General features: G+C 44.7%; 1 protein-coding gene across 2 annotated transcripts in view; it reads right to left on the minus strand.

Moving 5' to 3' along the window:
• Positions 1 to 20,628, minus strand: part of DOCK2 (dedicator of cytokinesis 2) — a 2,042,522-nt gene that overhangs the window by 1,663,203 nt on the left and 358,691 nt on the right. For both annotated transcript variants that reach the window (XM_078653374.1, XM_078653373.1), the window contains exon 7: positions 8,080 to 8,215. In XM_078653374.1, the coding sequence (XP_078509500.1) occupies positions 8,080 to 8,215 (136 nt within the window). The remainder of the gene's footprint in view (positions 1 to 8,079; positions 8,216 to 20,628) is intronic.

The following is a 20,628-nucleotide window of genomic DNA, read 5'->3' on the forward strand; positions in this document are numbered from 1 at the left end:
GAAGAGAGACAGAGGAGAAGAGCTCTCAGACTATGTCTTTATTGTGGCAAAGCAGGGCATTTTTTGCGGGATTGCCCGGTGAAACCCAAAGCCACACAATCCAAGGCACAGGGAAACTAGCAAGCCTGGGTTCTTGTGAGACAAGGAACCCAGGTAGGTCTGGTCTTACTGTCTCTTCTTCTGAGATTAACACCACTCCCACGAACCATCTATATATTGCAGTACATATGACTCAGGGGGCGCTTGGTCTACATGTATTGGTAATGATCGATTCGGGGGCGTCTGGAAATTACATGGATCAAGATTGGGCAAAAGAAAATCTGGTAGCCTATACTACAAGAGAGACACCCAGTATAGTCACTACAATAGACGGTAGTCTGCTTAACTCCGGCCCCGTAACCCAATGTACCAGTCCTATTCACATGACTATCGATCCCGATCATCAGGAAGAAGTGGTGTTCGATTTAATTTGTTCACCTCAGTTCCCAGTATTACTAGGTATCCCATGGTTGAGAACCCAAAACCCTGTACTTAATTGGGAAACGTCTACAGTCACCTTTCCTTCTGTAGTATCTTCACCCGTAGCAGGGGCAGTGGTAGAAGGCTTGAGGATGAACCACGACAGTCATGAGCCTAGTACTCCTTTACCGCTATGTTACCGAGATCTACAAGCAGTTTTTGATGCTAAGGAAGCTGAGGTCCTTCCTCCCCACAGAGTCTATGACTGCCGCATAGATTTAGAGGTAGGGGCTAGGATTCCTTGCAGCAGAGTTTACGCCCTTACAGAAAAGGAGAATGTGTATCTACGGGATTATCTGGATTCTATGCTTCAGAAAGGGTTCATTCGGCACTCACGGTCCCCGGCCTCTTCTTCTTTATTCTTCATTCCGAAACGTGAAGGGGGTCTAGGATGCTGCATAGATTATCGGAAGTTGAATGATGTCACAATCAAGAACCGTTACCCCCTGCCTCTCATCGCCTCCCTCCTTGACAAGATACGCAATGCCCAATATTTCACCAAGTTAGATCTACGTGGGGCTTACCATCTTGTGCGTGTCAAGGAGGGTGACGAATGGAAAACAGCCTTTTGCACCAAGTATGGTCTTTATGAATATCTCGTGATGCCCTTTGGGCTATGCAATGCCCCTGCGGCATTTCAATTTTTTATCAACGAGGTGTTGAAGGACATGCTTGAGATCTATGTAATTGCCTACATAGATGATTTGTTGATCTTTTCCTGCAACCTGACAGAACACAAACAACATGTTCGCAATGTGTTGGAGAGACTGTTTGACAACAGATTGTATTGCAAACTGGAAAAGTGTACCTTTCATACTAAGGAAGTACCCTTTTTGGGCTATGTCGTATCCCCTAGAGGCCTTAGTATGGATATCTCCAAGGTAGAGGCAGTATTGGCATGGCCAGCTCCTCGGTCAGTAAAGGAAATTCAAAGCTTTCTGGGCCTAGCGAACTTCTATCGACGGTTTATCCGTGACTTCTCCACCTTGATATCACCTGTCACTGCTCTGTTGAGGAAGGGCGTTCCCTTTGTGTGGTCCGAAGAAGCAGAAAGTTCTTTTCGTCTACTGAAGAAGGCATTTACAAGCGCTCCTGTCTTGCGTTATCCAGATCCTGCATTGCCCTTTGTAGTGGAAGTGGATGCTTCTCAAGTGGCGGTGGGTGGTGTTTTGTCGCAGGCGGATGTGGTGACTGGCGAATGCCATCCGGTCGCTTTCTTCTCACATAAGTTCACTCCTGCTGAATACAATTACGCCATAGGAGACAAGGAATTGTTGGCCATTAAGAAAGCGTTTGAGGAGTGGAGACAGTATCTCTTGGGGGCTAGGTATCCTGCTGTAGTATATACCGACCACAGAAACCTCCAGTACCTCAAATCTGCTAAAGCCCTATCCATGAGACAGTTACGCTGGTCCCAATACTTTAGTGAATTCGACTTCACCGTCCAATACAGACCTGGGAGAAAAAACGGCAAGGCGGATGCCCTGTCTCGGTTGGGTTTTGATATTCCTTCAGACCCCATAGAGCAAGTCAATATCATACCCCGAGCTAACATCGTAGGACTTGTACGAAATGAGGATACGTTCCTATCACAGGTTAGAGCAAGTCAAGTAGCAGCAGATATGATGCAAGTGGTGGGAGCTCAGGAAATGTCGCTGCGAAAAGGACTGGTACGGGTACAAGGGGGAGTGGTGTTACCGTCAGGAGAGCTACAGGAACAGGTCCTGAAGTGGTATCATTCCCATCCAGTAGCAGGTCATCCCGGTATCAAGAGAACGATTGCAGTTGTGCGTGACCGTTTTTGGTGGCCTACAATGTTGAAAGACATCGAACAGTATGTGAAGACATGTTGTGTGTGTGCTCAGACCAAGGTGTCACGTCTCAATCCGGTGGGCCTTCTTATGCCCCTACCCTCACCTGCAGGCCCATGGCATACCGTGTCTCTTGATTTCATAGTAGAACTACCACTCACAAAACTAAAGAACAATACATTGTTAGTGGTAGTAGACATGTTCACTAAGACGGCTCATTTTGTGCCTTTAAAGGGGCTGCCCACAGCTGTAGAGTTGGCATCCATATTCATGCAACACATAGTTCGTTTACATGGTTTACCTTCTGTTCTAGTGTCCGACAGAGGGGCACAATTTGTGTCACGATTCTGGAGAAGTCTGTGTTCCCTTCTCCACATTGATGTCCGTTTGTCGTCCAGTCACCATCCGCAGTCAGACGGACAAACGGAGAGGGTTAACCAGTGTTTCGAGCAGTACATACGGAACCAGACATTGCAAACCTTGGATGAATGGGATGAGTTGGTCTGGTTGGCTGAAATCTCTTACAACCAAAGCACACACTCCTCCACCAAATTCTCACCTTTCTTCTGTTCTTATGGTTATCACCCCAGGTTATTGCCCGCAGAAATCCCTACTGAATGTCCAACCCCGGCTGCCTCAGACAGGGTAGAACACCTACACGAAGTACAGAAGAGAGCACTAGAGAATCTAGAAATGGCAAAGGTGAGATACACAGAAGGGGCAAACTTACACAGGAGACTGGAACCCATTTATACACCAGGAGATAAAGTCTGGCTCTCCACTAAACATCTCTCTTTGGGGGGTCCACGCAAGTTTAGCCCTAAATACATAGGCCCTTACAAGGTGGAGAAGGTGATCAATCCTGTAGCCATCAAGATCATCCTGCCTCCCTCCTTTAAGATTCATCCGGTTTTCCATGTGTCGCTACTCAAACCGGTTGAACCGGGGACTAGGGTGCCTGTAAGACCTGCTCCTGTTATCCTGCATGATTCGGAGGAGTTTGAGGTTGGGGCTATCATCGATTCCCGGGTGGTTAGGAAAGCATTGCAATACCTGGTCCATTGGAAGGGGTATGGCATAGAGGAACGCACATGGGAACCTGCGGCCAATGTTCATGCCCCTCGATTATTGAGAGACTTTCACCGCAGATACCCTGACAAGCCCAAACCGGGTGGGGAGCACTGTGGGGGGAGTGTACTGTCATGCTTTCAGAATCCCCTACGCGGTCCCTTTAAGAAACCCGGTATGTAAGGAACCTGGAAACAGGGAACGACGCTTCACGTTCCTGCGTCAAGCTTCCCTTGTTTCCGGTTCCGTTCCTGTTCTCTGACTTCGTTATTCTTGGACCTGTTCTGCTGTTGACCGCTGTTCCTTCGTGTAGCGTTCCCCTGCATCCAGCTCAAGTGGGCTCGCTTACGCGTTTGGTTTATAGTGCCTTTCTGCCTCAGGCGTTTCACTGCTGTTTGCTCCGCCCGGCGGCCGGGCTTTGCTCCGCCATTCGGCCGGGCATTACACTGTGCGTACGCACTCTCCTCTCCCCCACTCCTGGTGCCTCGCCCGGCGGCCGGGCCTTGCTCCGCCATCCGGCCGGGCACTGCTCCGTTCTCTGCTTTACAAAGAACTAGTTCACGGCTATATAGTGAACTTCTGAATTATTGCGCTGATCCTCAGTTCCACCCGGCGGCCGGGCTTAGCTCCGCCATCCGGTGGAATCAGTCTCCCTCTTGCTTCCCAGTATTTTTTTGTAAGCCTGACAGCCGGGTTTTGCTCCGCTGTCCGGTGTGGTGTTTTCCCTCATTTTTTCTCCTTACTTAGTTAGTCAGTTAGGTTTCTCCTTTATTATTTTCCTGTCCCCACCTTACCTGCAAGGTCCCTGTTTCCAGGAGCTTCCACCGTCCCTTTCCATTATATTCTGGAAACTCAGTCCTTGGTATTTCGTGGCACTCTTGCGTGGATCTGGGTGGGTGCCTCTATTCCTCACTACAGGGAATCACGGTAAGAGCGTTTATGCGCTACCAATATTTTGCCTTATCATTGTTCCATGTATATAGATTGTATAGAATTTGTTTGGTTCTCATAGATGGTGATTATTCATAAAGACATCTGCGGAAGGATTAAATGGAAGGTTCTTTGTGTACCAGACGTTATTGAAGGGGTCTTCAATGACAGTTCCACGATAGTTGAAGTAAGAGAGGGGTTGTTTAGAGTGCTATCAAACATACAACATCTAGACTATAATACTCCTTTCAATAACTGTGTCATCCTTCTTATAGCTCCAGACGTTGTACCTTATTACCACCTCCATCTGCTAAATCAGAGTCATATTAAGAACTTGGGGTACGTGATATGTTTATGTACATGTATAATCAATATCCTGTTTGATTGGAGTAGAGCTAGAGTGTTTCCTCTTGTCATTTCAGCCTTCCTGATTTCTTGTTGCCTTCATTGAAGTACCCTATATTCACTACTGGAGAATACCATCAGCCATCATTGTCTTCCCCCTTCTTTCCTTGTTTTGTTTCCCTGTTTTCCCCTGGCGTGTCTCTCGTACTCTAGTGCTTGATAGAGTCGGAAGACCGTAGGGGAAGGCTGCGGACTACTCTTCGGATTCCTGACGCTCCTGTGGAACCAGCCTGCAATCCTTACATCGAGCCTCTCTGGGCTCGCAGACAACGAACTCTGCCTCACTAGGCAGGGGGGGTCCCTCACGGGGGACCCTGGCACAACTGGAGAGCCACTCGGGGCTCAAAGAACAAATGGCCCCCAGGAGCCTCGGGGCTCCTCACCACTGGTGGGGGCTTGGATGGAGTTCCTCACGGGGGACTCCGAGCAAGGGCAACAGCAGAATGCCCAGAAGAGCCTCACTCGGCTCTTCCACGAAGAAAAGGCAGTGCACGTCGGAGCGGCCCTCTCCCAACGGGGCCGTTTGCAGACCAACAAAGAACCCGCCCCCGCACTCACCGGAACTCCACTGGTGCAGCGGGAGGCGGGAAACACGGGCGGCTTCTCTCCTCCTGGGCGGCGCGGGCTCCTCGGTCACAATGGAGCCCCGCCTGCACCTTTCGCCGCCGGGCTCCGCTTTCCTCGGGCAGCCTCGCTTCCTGGTTCTCTCTCTCCTCCCCCGGTGACGCGGCGGGAGGCTCGGCCGGCTGGGCCAATCCCAGCGCGGCCTGGCAATGACGCGAGCGGCTGCTTCCACTCGGCCCGGGCTGCGGCGGTGATTCCACGGGCAATGCCGGGTGGGCACCGGCTTCCAATTAACAATGAGAATGGGGCAATGCCGGGTGGGCACCGGCCTCAAATTAAAATATAAAGCGAGGTGGGCACTCGCTATGCCGAAAATCGCCAATAAAGCGGGCAAACGCCGGGTGGGCACCGGCTGCACAAAATAGAGCGCTGAAAGCGCTAGCAGGCAAATAAGCGCTCCCAAGCGCTAGGCAGTAAAGATAAAGCGCTCCCAAGCGCTAAGAGCAAAAGCAAAGGCTCCAGCAGGGTCTGGAGGCAGGCAGGGGGGCAAGGCAGGGCCAGAGCCAGCACACTGGGTCTCCAGGCAGGGAGACAAGCCAAGTGGCGGTCCTCCTGGCCCCAGCAGCAGCAACAGCCCCCTCTGGCAAGGATCCAAAAGTAGAACAATTTCTGTGGGGACACAGCCCCATTTTTATACTGTAAATTCCTTTGTTTCAGGGTGCAGGGTGGGGGGAAACCAGTTGCAGCTGGCTTGGGAGTACCCTTGATGGCCCAACCACCCCTTTCATTCACTGGGGAGGCTTGGGTCGTTAGACAAACCACAGGGGGGCGGAGCCAGCATTGTGTGGGGAAAACCCCAGCCCATCCAGGACCCAGGTGCACTCCTCCCACACATCACTCATGCTGATCTCACACTCACCACAGGGCAGACCCATCCAGACTTCCTGGAGCCTGGCATGCCAGCCAGCTCCAGCCAATCACCCTCCAGCATCCTCACTGCACACATACATCAATGTCCAGAAGTAGCACTTCCCTTCTAGACACATACAAGCCGCACATACCATTGCGCAGCATTCATTCTCACGAGTTCATACATACCAAACTCGAGCCTGCACTCCCCAAACATCAGGAACTAACATGGACACACACATTCCCCATGCATTCCTATGGGAGGGCAGGCCAGCCATACTACACGCACGCACTTTACTCTGGGGCACAGGGAAAAAGTGCGCCAAGACCCAAAAATCACTAACACAGGGTCACAAATAAAAGCGAAAAGATTAGGGGTGAACCTGCCCTAAGGCCCAAGTCCAACACGAAGTTCTGGCGGGAGGTAGTGGCTTGTCTGGCAGAGGTCTTGGGTTGGGAGATCCCCATCTCAACTAAATTAAGGCTGTTGCATATAATGGAGGGTGTGGGGGAAACATCTGCAAGCGCCACCTGATGTTATTGGGATTTACATTAGCCAAACAAGACATTGCACGGAAGTTGAAAGCGGAGGCGCCGCCTTCATTAGCAGCATGGAAGAATGGGCTGGACTTTAACATGGGACTGGAGTTCCCTATCTTTGTGACATGGGGTACCCCCAAAAGCATGTAAAGATCTGGAAGAGGTGGGCAGATTATAGAGGCCTACCATGGAGCCTGTGTCTACTGGTGACGTGGCGATTCGGGGATAAGGGAGTCGGTCTGCGGGGCAGGAAATCAATGGTGCAGAGGGATTGGTCACTGGTGTGGTGGGAGTGCCTAAGATATGGTATAATGACAGTGCATTAGGGGGTGGTGTTGTATATTACTATGTTCTTTTGCAAATTATATATATTAAAAGTCAACAAAATGTTTGTATTGTACAATGTAGCAGTTGGCTTCTGGGTTACAAAGCTCTGCATGATATTTGTCTATTGACGCAATAAAAATTGTTTAAAAAAAAAAACAATCTCCCCACGATGCAGGCATCCTTGCACCATGGTGAAAGGGTGCCTGCGTGGGCGCATGGTAGCAGTTTCTGCGCCAGCGCAGGGGGAAGCACAGAGATGCGACATATTTTTGTAAATATGTTGCATCGCTGTGCTTTCCAAACTAACGCAGTACGGCGCAGCAAAATAACTTGCTGCACCATGCTGCGATAGTTTATTGTAAATCTGCCCCATGGTGCTTCAACTCTAAAGTCGGCCGCTCTGGCCGTTAGGCCACGACCTCTACCCTTTTATTTACTCAAGAGGGGAAAAAACACAACGTGTCCTGCTAGACCCTCACTACAAAACTAGAAGCCAGCCATGTTTATACCAATTTTTCCATGGGATGATGCTTAGCAGCCCTTCGATTTATCTACCTTTACCGTCGAGGAAAATGTGATGCTTTCATCAATCTTCTGCCATCTTTCCAAACGATATTTTTCAACCTAAATATGATTCATTATTTACCGTTCGCGGCTTTTCTTCTTTGCGTTGAGCGCCCTAGATTCTAAATGGCCCACATTCCCTCTACTGTCAAGGGTGCATCGAAGATACATTTCTTCTTTTCTAAAGCTGACCGTGTCCCATCAACAGTATATGCAGGGCCGCAAAAGAAGAGAGGGAGAAAGTGAGCAATTCATAATAACAAACATGTCATTTAAACGGATAACCTCTCGCCCATATTCTTGGAAAACAGGATTTTTTGATATAGAGGAATTATCCACAGCTTGCTGCAGATATAGTGGTCCAGGGGAAGCTTGAACGGTAACTATCTTCTCTCTGAAATCAGACACATTTAGCATTCTATTTAAAACAAGGGTCTCATACCATTTCTTCTTTAATGCGCTCCGTAATTTTGTTAGTAGCTTCTTCATGCGCGTGAAAGAGGCTGATGACACTAGTTGTGTCTGGGTCCAAAATATTCCCATCTTCATCTCGAACAATTAAATCTAGTTCCAGTATCCTGTGGGTAACAAAATAGCAGCATGAAAGCATTAAATGAGTCAATTTTTTTGTTGCGATGTCTACGAAATGGGAACAAACAGCTTGACAAATTCAATAACCAAACAGCAGGCCCCGGGCAAGATTCAACCACATTATATCAGTTTCTATCTGTTCAGTGATGCTAAGAAAACAATATTTAATTAGCATTAGAGAAGTCAAAAACGTTCAAGACATCACAAAGGGAGAATGAAGTGATATGTTAAGTACAACAACACTTGAAAAACAGAGTTTATCTAATGCATCTTTAATGTACTTCCTTTATCCATCTACATACCTTCCATGTACTTGGATCTATATATTTATTACAAAACAAAAGCATATTTAATGCACTACCCTATTTCTCATCCTATACCTCTATCACTATCTTTAATCTACATATACTTATCTGTTTTATGCACCTATATATTTTCCATGTACTCTTGGATCTATACATTTATTATCTTTCTTCTAATTCATCATATTCAATTCACTACCCTATTTCTCACCCCATACCTCTCTCAATATATCTTCTACCTCAACTCTCTGACTCATCTCTCCCCATATCATTACTATGGTCCCCAAAATAACCCTTTCTAGACTCTCCCCTACTCTACCCCTTCTTTCTACTCATCCCAAGCCTCCTTCTACTGCTATGACATCCAAAACAAGACAAAACAAAGTCTAAATCCTTCACTCTTCTACCCCTCTTCTATCCCTCCACTATCCTATTCAATCAAAATAACAGACTAACTTGTCCACTTCTCAAATTTCATATTTCAGTATGCTAATTCACCACTAATCTTTTATGGGTATCAGAGTAGAGCGCTTCTAGCTGAAAAAGCACTTCAACACCTCATCAGGGGTAGGAAGCCTTATATAAATGCAAACCTTTTTCCCTGTTCTATCCTACCGCTACCCTTCTCTATCCAAATAACTGAATAACATATCCACCAATCAAATTACTTTCATATTTCACTATACTGATTTTCAATACTAATCCTTTATGGGTTCCGGAGTAGAGTGCTACTTGTCAAACAAGAGCTTCAACACCCCATCAGGGGTAACAAGCTCTATATAAATGCAAACTGTTTTCCCTCTTCTATCCCTCCCTACACATCTCAATTCAAATAACTGTCTAACATGTCCACCGCTCAAATAACTTTCAAATTTCACAACACTAATTCAACACCAATCCTTTATGGGTTCCAGAGTAGCGTGCTTCTGGCTGAAAAAGTGCTTTGATGCCTTGTTTGGGGTAGTAAGCGCTATATAAATGCAATTACAATACAATATATAATTTTCATATGAGTAGATGTTGATTGAAAATGTGCTTAACTTGTGTTGTTTAACAATTGGAATATGCAACTATTTATGACAAATTGGGTCTTGCCATATGTAAGACTGACAGGGTGGCTCTATTATAAGGCATTTCTGTGTGGCAGTCTGGGTGGCACTACCCTTGAGGCACCAGATTGCCCTACAATCAGCAAATGTGGCTCCATTGCTAAGAAAGGATGATGAAAGAACCAAAATATCTATTAATCTAGGGAGGCACAAATGCTTGAATGAGCACTCTTGCTATTCTTCAATAGGTAATATTGCAGATAGTTTGCACTAATGAAGTCACCTGTTTTGTACAAAATATGTGAAAAATGGCACACTGTAGGACATTTTGTTACTGGTTGAGGGGGCTAAAGTCCTCCTTAGGCAGCAACCACAATTCCTGTCAAGGCAAAGTCACAAACAAACAACAAATTAACCTCTGCTTAATTCCCTGCTGTTGGCACAAGCAGCCAGGCTTAACGTTAGAGGTAATGTGTAAAGGTTTCATGCATTACTTCAAACAGTAATAAAGTGATAACACAACACAAGAAAACCCCCACATAATTTAGAACATTAGAGTAATATTCAATTCAATAATAACTTTATTCGGTAGTTTAAAATAAAAACACCATAAAAGTTCACATTGAATAAATTACAAAATTTACAAGGATAAAAACCAGTTAAAAGGTGCTATTGTTAAAAAATGGTTAAAAAAGAGACGTCCCAGTTTATATATTTTTCAGTCATACCATAACATACAATTTTCCATTTATCTAGCAATCTTTCATTTAGGCAGGGTTTATGTATAGTACATAATCAAAGGTTCGCACGATGACGGGTAAAAAATTTAAGAAAACGTACAATCGCTTTGGCATAATTTTCGTTTTCAAGATACTGGAGTGCCAGATATGCTGGGCGACACTGTCGTAGTCCCCAGATTTTCAGAATGGGCAATATCCAGCGTTTGCGCGGTTCAATAAAAAATTTACAAAACAACGTTATGTGTATAGTTGTTTGTGGGGACACCAAGTCGCACGGGCACATGGACAGTGTAAATGACCAAACGTTTTGAATTGGAAATGCGACCAGTAAACGAAATATGTCAAATCTGAAGCGGGTAAGCAGCATTTTTTCATATTGTGTTAGGCCAAACATCAAATAGGGTTCAACGGAAAACACAGTCTGCGCTAATAAAGAGTGTTGAACAGATGGTTTATGAATCTCTGATACTAAACGTAGCTGGCGCAAGTGTACAAGACACTCTTTTTTTAGATCCTTCTTGGAAATTTCACTTATCGTTGACGGGTGGTCAAAAAACTTCCTGTAGCCCAAATCTGTTAATAGCGCTTTAACGTACGATAACCATTTGATTTTTCTACACCAATCAAGTGTCAAAATATCTTGAATGATCGCTCTAGTTAGTTGGCATTGTTCGGTAACCCAGATTTGGCGCCACAACATTACTGGTTGTAATTTTATAATGTCTGCTATGTAATCAATACCCAGTTCTGCATGACAGGCATACGTGGAACAGCTTTTAGGTACCGCGAGCAGATATCTCAAAAAGGAATTCTCAACTTTTTGTATTGAGTCTACATTCGCAAAGCCCCATATCCCCGCCTCATATGTGGCAGTGCTTACACATTTCGCATTATATATTTTTAACAATTCTGTTGTTGGTCGTTGCCCCAGTCTTTGTGAGAACATTTTTAACGATACCGTCTCTCGCAAAAAAGAAAGTTTTCTTGCATTAATAGCTGGGTTCCATTTAAATTTTTCATCTATAACAATCCCTAAGTAGGGATAGGTTGTAGTCATGTCCAATGCTTCACCTTTTACAAACAATCTACGATTTTTTGCTTTTTTTTCCCCGCGTGCATAGTGTATGTTTTCTTTGCGTTTAATTTCAAGTTTAGGCTTGCCATAAAGGCGCAGTATCTGTCTAATGCCAGCTGGAGTTCCATTGGTGTTCTTGCTAGAATCACAGCATCGTCTGCATATAAAAGCGCTGGTATCTGCCGACGAGCAATTAGAGGGAGGTCTTTACTGCCTTGTAGCATAGCGGTCTCTAAACCATTAGTATACAGGGTGAATAAAAAGGGGGCCAGTACACACCCCTGTCTGACCCCCTTTTCCACCCTGAAAGTATCCGTTAGCTCGCCTTTCACCCCAAATCTTACCCTGCCTGTAGTGCCAGTATACAGTTCTTGTAGGAAGTCCACAATTGGGGGAGCAACCCCCATTTTCAGAATAATGCTCCAAGGCGTCGAGTGTGCCACACAATCGAACGCTGCGGAGAGGTCGACATATACCATGTGAAGCGTAGACCCCTTGGCCTCCACATATTTACCCGCCAATAGGGACAAATTTAGGGCTTGGTCTACTGTTCCTAGTCCCTCACGAAAACCATATTGTATATCTGAGATGATGCTATGGTCAGTGGCCCACTCCTGGAGTCGATCGAGAAGTATCCGCCCTGCCATCTTCCCGAGCGAGTCCAGGAGAGAGATAGGCCTATAGCAAGACGGGCTATTTCGGTCCCCTTTTTTAAATATGGGGACCAGCGTCGATGTTCTCCAGGAATCTAGTAAACCCACTTCTGTGGTGGCATTTAGGACATTGGTCAGCAAGGGAGACCAAAGGTCAGATTGGTATTTGAAGATGTCGACAGGGACGCCATCTGGGCCGGGAGCTTTGGCTGTTTTTGAAAATTTTAAAGCTTTTTGGACCTCTTCATGGGAGAACTGCAGGTTTATTGGATAAGTGACCTGTATCAGGGGGTCTAGTTGATCCATATCTACTGAGGCGTCTTTACTAAAAACTTCTGTAAAATGACTCACCCACTCCCGTTCGGTAATAGCGACATCGATAGAGGGAGAGTCATCTTTATCTGTTAGGAAAGGGGATCGAACTACCTGCCAAAACATAACGCTATCTTTTAATTCTGAACTTTGATTAAGGCGTTCCCATAGTTCGGCTTTCAATTCTTTTTTCCTATTGTTTAGGGCATCCGCATATTCCTTTCTGGATCTGCTGACTTCAGCACGGTCCCTATGATCTCTGTTTAGGGCTTCCTTTAAACTTGAGTGTGCCATTGTACATGCTGAATTAAACCAGCCTTTTTTCGTTTGGGACTTTTGTTTGTGCGTCCTGGTTAATTCTTTTTGAATATTTTTTATGACAGCCAAAAAACTCATTATGACTTCCTTAGATTGTAACTTAGGGTCAAGGCAATTTATGATAGCAGCCTGACTGTTTTTAACTATTATTCTAGTTATTGCTTCCTTATCAATACTACCCCATTTCAATGTGTAGCCATTCAAAGAGCCTAGTACTAGCTCACGTTGGTGTAAGATAGTCATGATGTCATGTGGTTTGTGTATTTTTGTTTCTGATAGGACCATAATAATTGGAAAGTGGTCACTCAGAGGATTTTTAGCGACCTCAAATGATACTATAGAGGATCCCATGGAGACTGAAATTAATATGTAGTCTATCAAACTTGTTAGACCTCTGCCATTGAACGTGGGCAGGAAAGGGACTGCTGGGATCCTTATTTCATTAGCGAAGCCTAGCTCCAATTCCGTCATAACCTCGCTCATTTTCTCACCTTCATTAGAATGAGCGAAGTGTGCTACATTATTATCGTCCTCATCACTGATACCGCATTTATCATTATTATTATTCCTACATAGGTGGAGATTGAAATCTCCTCCCCAAATTATTGTACAAGACTTTTTAATATATTTTAGGCGTTGTTCTTGTAATACTACAGAAATCTCTGAGAGAAGGGTGATCAAGTCAGCCTGAGACAGATTATTATAAAAATTTACTACTATATATAATTTTTGGTTAGTACTCTTTAAGACGATGATCTGGAAGTTCTCTTCTAGTCTTAAAGGAGATATGTCATCAACAAGTAGAGTGTTTATAATATAAGTGACTAGGCCACCACTATTTCTACCAGAGATTGATTTCTTTGCAGGTGACCAAAATGTCTTAAATCCCACTATATGTGTTGGCCTAATAGCCCAGGTCTCCTGAAGGCAGATAATACCGCTCATGTAAATCTGATTCAGGAAGCTGGGATTTGTCTTTTTAGCAGACAAACCTGCAATATTCCAAAATGAAAAATTTACTTGCAGGGTAGTCGGAGTAGGATCTACAGCAATAGCTGTTTCGACTATATGATCTACTGCTCCCGAATTAATTGGGGCAGATGGTACAATCATCAGATCATCTGTCTCATGATGTTTTATTATGGGATGCTTACATTTACCAGGGGTAGATATAAGCTGATTTACCAAATTATCAGAAGTTGTCGTTGTTGAGGTCTCCCCTATTTTAAAACATTGTGAGGTTTCCCAGTTAGTTTGAGGGCTGGCAAGTCAATCATTAAAATCCAGCCCAGAAAAAACATTAAATCTATTATAGGTAGGAATACTGTAGGAGCTAGCTGGTACCGGAGCAGCTTGTCTCCATCATTTATCCCCATTCTCTTGGTATGGAGTTACAGAGAGATAGGGATGGATAGATGGAGGTATGTGTGTTTGGCTCTGATGCCATTGCACCGAGCCTGTTGCATAGACAAACTTGGGATTTTGGTTGAAAAAAGGAGTGTACGTTTCAGTAGGAAAGTGCCTTTCTTGGAATGCATTCATGAGATTGAGTGGCATATATGAATTTGTTGTTAACAAATTCCTATAAAAATAACCCAATGGGAGAAGGGTTGTGTTGAATTCCCATGTAGAGGGTGGGGGGGCCTTAGCTAGTGTCTTTTCGGCCCATTGTGGATTCCTAAAATTGATTGTTACACAATCCCCCTCAAACTTTTTCCGTAAAGGGCCTATCCAACCTACTCTTTGAGTATGAATAATTTCCCCTGAGCATTCCATTGGAAAATTACAGTTCAGGGTCAACCAATGTAGGATCTTATTTTTTAAAGAGGAAGTGGTTTCACTCTGCTCTTGTTTAAGTGTCGGTACATTTACTAATACAAGTACATAAGCTCCACATTCAGGGGGAAGAGTAATGCGCGAAGGAATCTGTCTTGACCTATATGGGTGTTCGGCCGGAATCTTGGGCTGCTGCATTATAGAAGGCAGTTCGTTAGGTTGACTAAGTATTTGTGATCCAGGTTGGGGTGCTGTATGGGTCTTCCCTGACCGATTATTAACAGATTGAGTGTTAATATTGGTAATGGGAGTGGAATTAGTGGATGGTGCAGGTTTATTCACAACAGATGGATTATTGGTAGTGCTCTTCTGTTTCACCATGGGTACTGGACCGGGGATAGCTTTTGATTGGGGGATGGTTGTTTTACTAATAATTACTTTTGGATTTAGGGGTACAGCAGTATTTAGGGGAACAGGGGGTGGTTTTATTTTGTTTAGAGATACTAGTTCTTCAATTTGTTTCTCTAGTCGGGCAAGCCTGGTTTCGACTGGTGACAAATAGATACTTAAAAGATCCCCAATTCGTTCGATCAGGTGATCGCTATCTATAGTAGTCTCATACTTGTCCCTGTGTTCCTCCCCCGTGTTTGTGTCCGAAGCCCCCAAAGATTGATGTATTTCGCTGGCTATATTTTTACTTATTTGCCTTTTCCCAAGTTTACGCTTCTTATGGTCCCGAGACACCGATGGAGTCGATTGCTTAGTTTGTGTTGGAATTGTCCCCCCTAGTGTGTTAACAGCGTCTTTCTCATGGGTGTCATCCACAAGTTCAGGTGTTAATCCCACATTGAGAGCTGGAGATCTTTCTAGATCACTACTCAGGTCGCAATGAGTGCTAGAATCCGACACTGATAGATCGACCTCATTTGTTAGAGTATGGGGGTCGCCTTGAGTGTCATGAGTGGCAGCAGGATGTGAATTACTAGCATTACCTGGGGTTCTTGCTAGCTTAATGCTACCTAGGGAAGAGCGTTTGGCGTTGTACAGGTCACGCGATACTCTTCGTTGCAGTAATGAAATACTGAGATCGATAGCATCATTTGTTCTTGTAATAAAATTATCTATTGGCCCTAGTATTGTTGCTGTTCCAGCGGCAGTCTTACTTCTACTGCCTCTTGTAGTCATTTTACGATCGTTGGTATTATATCAGTTAAATTATACAAGTTCTTAATGTGTATAACCCACTGCAGATGTATATAATTATACCTTTGGAACACAATAGTACGACGATGCAAGTTAAGAGTGTCCTACTTGTCCAGCAGGCAGGAATGTTAGGGGGGTACACCCGACCCGACCTCTTCGTCCTCGGACGGCCACAGACGGCCCGCCCTTTGCCCAGGCTTAGCCCCGGGCACTCCCGCGCGCTCCCGCGACGCGAGCGATGACGTCTATTTAAAGCGCCTCCTGGCGCGTGCCTGCCGTGTCCGCCACTGAGCCCACTGGGAAAGGTAGTCCCCCGCTCGGCGGCCGCTTGGATGGACTTGCGGCGGCGGGGGGACTACAGGGCAGGGCCAGCGGCAACACAGCAGGGTTTGGAGGTCTCAGGTCTCAGACGACAGGCAGCAAGGGAATTTACAGCGGAGCTCCTGCTCCAACGCTGAATTAGTTTAAAAGCGGAACACCTGCTCCACCAGCGATAACGTCTATTTAAAGCGCCTCCTGGCGCGTGCCTGCCATGTCCGCCACTGAGCCCACTGGGAAAGGTAGTCCCCCGCTCGGCGGCCGCTTGGATGGACTTGCGGCGGCGGGGGGACTACAGGGCAGGGCCAGCGGCAACACAGCAGGTTTGGAGGTCTCAGGTCTCAGACGACAGGCAGCAAGGGAATTTACAGCGGAGCTCCTGCTCCAACGCTGAATTAGTTTAAAAGCGGAACACCCGCTCCACCGGCGATGACGTCTATTTAAAGCGCCTCCTGGCGCGTGCCTGCCGTGTCCGCCACTGAGCCCACTGGGAAAGGTAGTCCCCCGCTCGGCGGCCGCTTGGATGGACTTGCGGCGGCGGGGGGACTACCGGGCAGGGCCAGCGGCAACACAGCAGGGTTTGGAGGTCTCAGGTCTCAGACGACAGGCAGCAAGGGAATTTACAGCGGAGCTACTGCTCCAACGCTGAATTAGTTTAAAAGCGGAACATTAGAGTATATTTTAATAGATTATTAGAGACTAAAGGAACACAAATCCAATCAGTAAAACCGGAGATATGCAATTTCAAATATTTAAGTAAAAATACTCCCTAAAAGCACAGAGCACCAATGTGGTTATCTGGTCTTCCACAGGTCTGGAAGAGTACTGAACAGTTTGGTCTGAGGGTCCAATATTTATACCTGGTGCCAGCTTTGAAGCAGGTGAATGTTATGGAGGTTTCCACCCCCGGAAGTGTCTGGAATTTGCCTCCCTGCCCTGGCCCCAGCTTGTCTGGGCGCACAAAAGACTAGTATCAAACCCTTTGTGAGTTTGCTAAAGCAGAGCCTTTGTGATGTGCAAGTGGGGTAGGTGACAGCTCCGCCCCCCTATCGAGTCAGAGATGGCACATCTTACCAACACCTAATCCCTCTTTGTCTCATTGTCTGGGAGCAATACACAAAGACCAACTGGCAGCCACACTAGTCATGTGACCCAGGATCCAAGATGCATGCACCGAATTGTTGGGACAAGAAAATGCAAGCTTACTATGAGTGGCATTTTCAGAATTGTGACTTAAAATGCAACTTTACCAATAAAGAGAGTTCCAGATTACAAATCTTAGACACTTAACTCGAAACTCCTACTCCCAATTGAAAGTTATCCCTCATTAAAAGTAATATGGTAATCCAATATTATCCTATATGAGATGTAGGCCTTGCAGTAGTGAAAAAGAAATGTAAGAGTTTTTCACGACCAGGACATGTAAAAGTTAAAAGTACATGTTCAACGTTTTAAATACAATAAACCCTGCCTCCTGGGCTGTGTAGGGTCTAATTTACGGGTGACTTTTATGCACTAAAAAGGAAGGTTTACGACTGGCAACATGTTTATTTTGCCATGTCAAATGGCACTTTAAAACTGTACACAAAGGCTGTAATGGAAGGCCTGAGGTGTTTAAAAGGCTACTCAAGTGGATGGCACAATCAGTGCTGCAGGCCCACTAGTAGCATTTAACATACAGGCCCTGGGTACTGGTAGTACCACTTTACAAGGGGTTTATAAGTAATTTAGATGTGCCAACTGTTTGTAAGCCAATTGTACCAGGTTTAAAGGAGAGAGCTCAAGCACTTTAGCACAGGTTAACTGTAGTAAATTGTGCAGAGTGCTGAAAGCCAACACAGAAGTGTTCAGAAAACAGGAGGCTGAAGGCAAAAGGCTTACGGCCACATGCATCAATGTTCCCGTTTGCGAATTCTTAATTGCGAAAATTAAGGAATCGCAATTAAGAATTCGCAAACGGCTAAGCATCAAGATATCGCAATTTTTTTGCGATTTCTTAATTTTCCTTAATTGCGATTCACAATTTGCGAATCGCAATTAAGGAATCCCTTTTCATTGATTCCTATGGGCCTAGAGGCCCATAGGAATGAATGTGAAGGCATTCTCATTTTGCGATTCGCAATTAAGGAATCGCAAAATGAGAATGCAATTTCAAGGGTGCAGGGGGGGTCCAAAGGACCCCCCCCTGCACCCCTGAAATGTACCTTTAAGTACTTTTTTCACACACACATGCCCCAAGGGCATGTGTATGTGTAAAATGAAACTTTCAAAAATGCACTTTTTTGCATTTTTGAAAGTTTTCGCAAATTACCATGAAGGTTAACTTCACGGTAATTTACCACTTCCTATTTGCGATTTAACAATTTAAAAAAAATCATGCATTGCATTTAAGAAATCGCAAAATTGCAATTTCTTAAATGCAATCGCAATTTAAGAAATAGCAAATAAATTGCGATTTCTTAAATTGCGAAAAAAGCAAAAAGATTAATGTATCCCAAAAAAGGGATTTGCATTCGCAAACGGCCGAATTTTGCGTTTCGCACCGTTTGCGAATGCAAAAACCCTTGATGCATGTGGGCATTAGGGATGACTCTACAGAAAAGGCAAAGTCAAACACAGACCTAAACCTGATACTATGTTTACAAAATGTACACAGCCAGCAGAAACTCAAGTGAACATCAGTGGGATAGTTTCAGTGCACTCTTGCTTTACAACAAGAGCTAAGGATTTGGTCAAAATAAATGAGACAGGAATTTATTATCAAGGATCACCTTTATTAGATATAGCTACATGCAGCTTTAGCCATCAATTTTTCAGAAAAAGCACAAAGAAGTATGGAGGAAAATTAGGCTTTCGTCAGCTGTCTTCATTGATTGGCTTTCTTGGCTTTTTCTGCTTTCATAAATTGACTTTACGTTAAATCTTTGGCAATGGGGCATGCAGAGTGAACTGTGCACTCCACGGATGAGCATGCTCAACCATTGTTAATAAAACAAAAGGCATGATGTTATGAAATGTTTTAATGGTGTTTTTCAAGTGTATGACCTCTAAGGACCTGATTATGAGACAGACTGGGCTTAATTTCACTAAGGTATTCCCCTCCACTTGATTCTGAGGGGGCTGATGTGTCCCAATACCTGGTCTTTCCCAAGTGCTGGAACAGCAAATTCAATTTTACATTGTCCCGCCCTACCAAAATTTAGCGTCCCCTCTCCTACTCCCTACATGCCTCTCAATCCACCCCATCCTACACAGAGGCTGCAACATACATTCACCACCTGCCTAGAGAAAGTGGTAAATGTATGTGTTAAACAGCAAATAATGTACAACTGGTCCCTTGAGGTAATTTCCCATTCCATGAGGTTAAACTCTTAGTTGCATGGTACTGTCATGGCATTACAGCACAGTAACTTTATTTATCGTTGTGGATTTATCATAGCAAGAGCACCATGCTCATACTCATATTCTCTCCCTTTGTCGCAAATATTTCTCAACAGCGTGTTTCATATATACCATGCGCAGTACACATCTCGGACAGGAACGCACGTAGATCGTTAAATTAATAATGAGCAGGGAATTCATTTAACACTTTCCTTCAAATGTTTTAAAAGCTATGTGAGATGTTTTGGACAGCGTGTTTCATGTGTATCATGCGCTGATTGAAAACACAAATTAAAGTAAGTTATGGGCATGCATGGAGGCCCTTCTTCAATGTCAAACTACTACATGCACATTTCAGTTTTGTAAGAAATGTTTTATTTATCCATGCCACGTAAACAATCTTACATGCTATCATGCTGCTACAGAACATGCGCGGACAATGGTTACAATTATGTTCACTTCACATAGTACTTATTTCTGGATAGTACCCCGTTTATCATGTTCCATTTCTAACATGCCATGTGAACTCGTCAGATGAAAAAACACATACTGTCAAAATGATCATGAGTCGAATCAATGCACATTTAGCAGCATGTGTCAAGTGTAACAACGCTCATCATCAGGAAACTCAAATCAAAAGCCCTCTGCTTAATGTTTTATGTACCAGCAATATCGTCCACCCATTGAACTCCACACGAGTGTCTAGATTGATGCCTCTCTGCCCCTGGGCAACTTCACACTCTCTTTAAATACTTCCCAAATCACCCCATCTTAACTTAAACACAACCTCAATCTGGAACTGCTCTCCAATTTCTGCACTATTTCCAATTCATTATTACTAGAGAAAGCAATAAAGAGAAGCATTGCTAATTAATTGAAAGCTTGACATTGCCAAAGCTTATTTTCTGGCAGACCACCAATGAAGCATTAACCCTGGTTTCACCATTCAAACAGCCAATGGTGTATACAACTCTCATCACATCTTGGATAAGTATAACTGCCTTCTCGTCCTGCTAGTCTTAACCATGGCTTTTGATACAGTTTACAGCTAAAAGGTTAATTTGGGCTTTAGAGCATCAAATCGGTTTAAGAGTTCCAGTCTTGAGCTGATTCACCTCCTTTCTCTCCAACAGGTAACAAGGATCTGACGATAGGGAGCTTCATCTCAAGAGTGACTGGCTTGCCTTGTGGCATTACCTAGAGCTCAATCTTAGGTCCTATTTCACTTAATTAGTATCCAGAGCCATTGAGTCTAATCTTTGAAAATCCAGAT

Source organism: Lissotriton helveticus, chromosome 7 (assembly GCF_964261635.1).
Source record: "Lissotriton helveticus chromosome 7, aLisHel1.1, whole genome shotgun sequence".
In the NCBI taxonomy this organism is placed as follows: domain Eukaryota; kingdom Metazoa; phylum Chordata; class Amphibia; order Caudata; family Salamandridae; genus Lissotriton; species Lissotriton helveticus.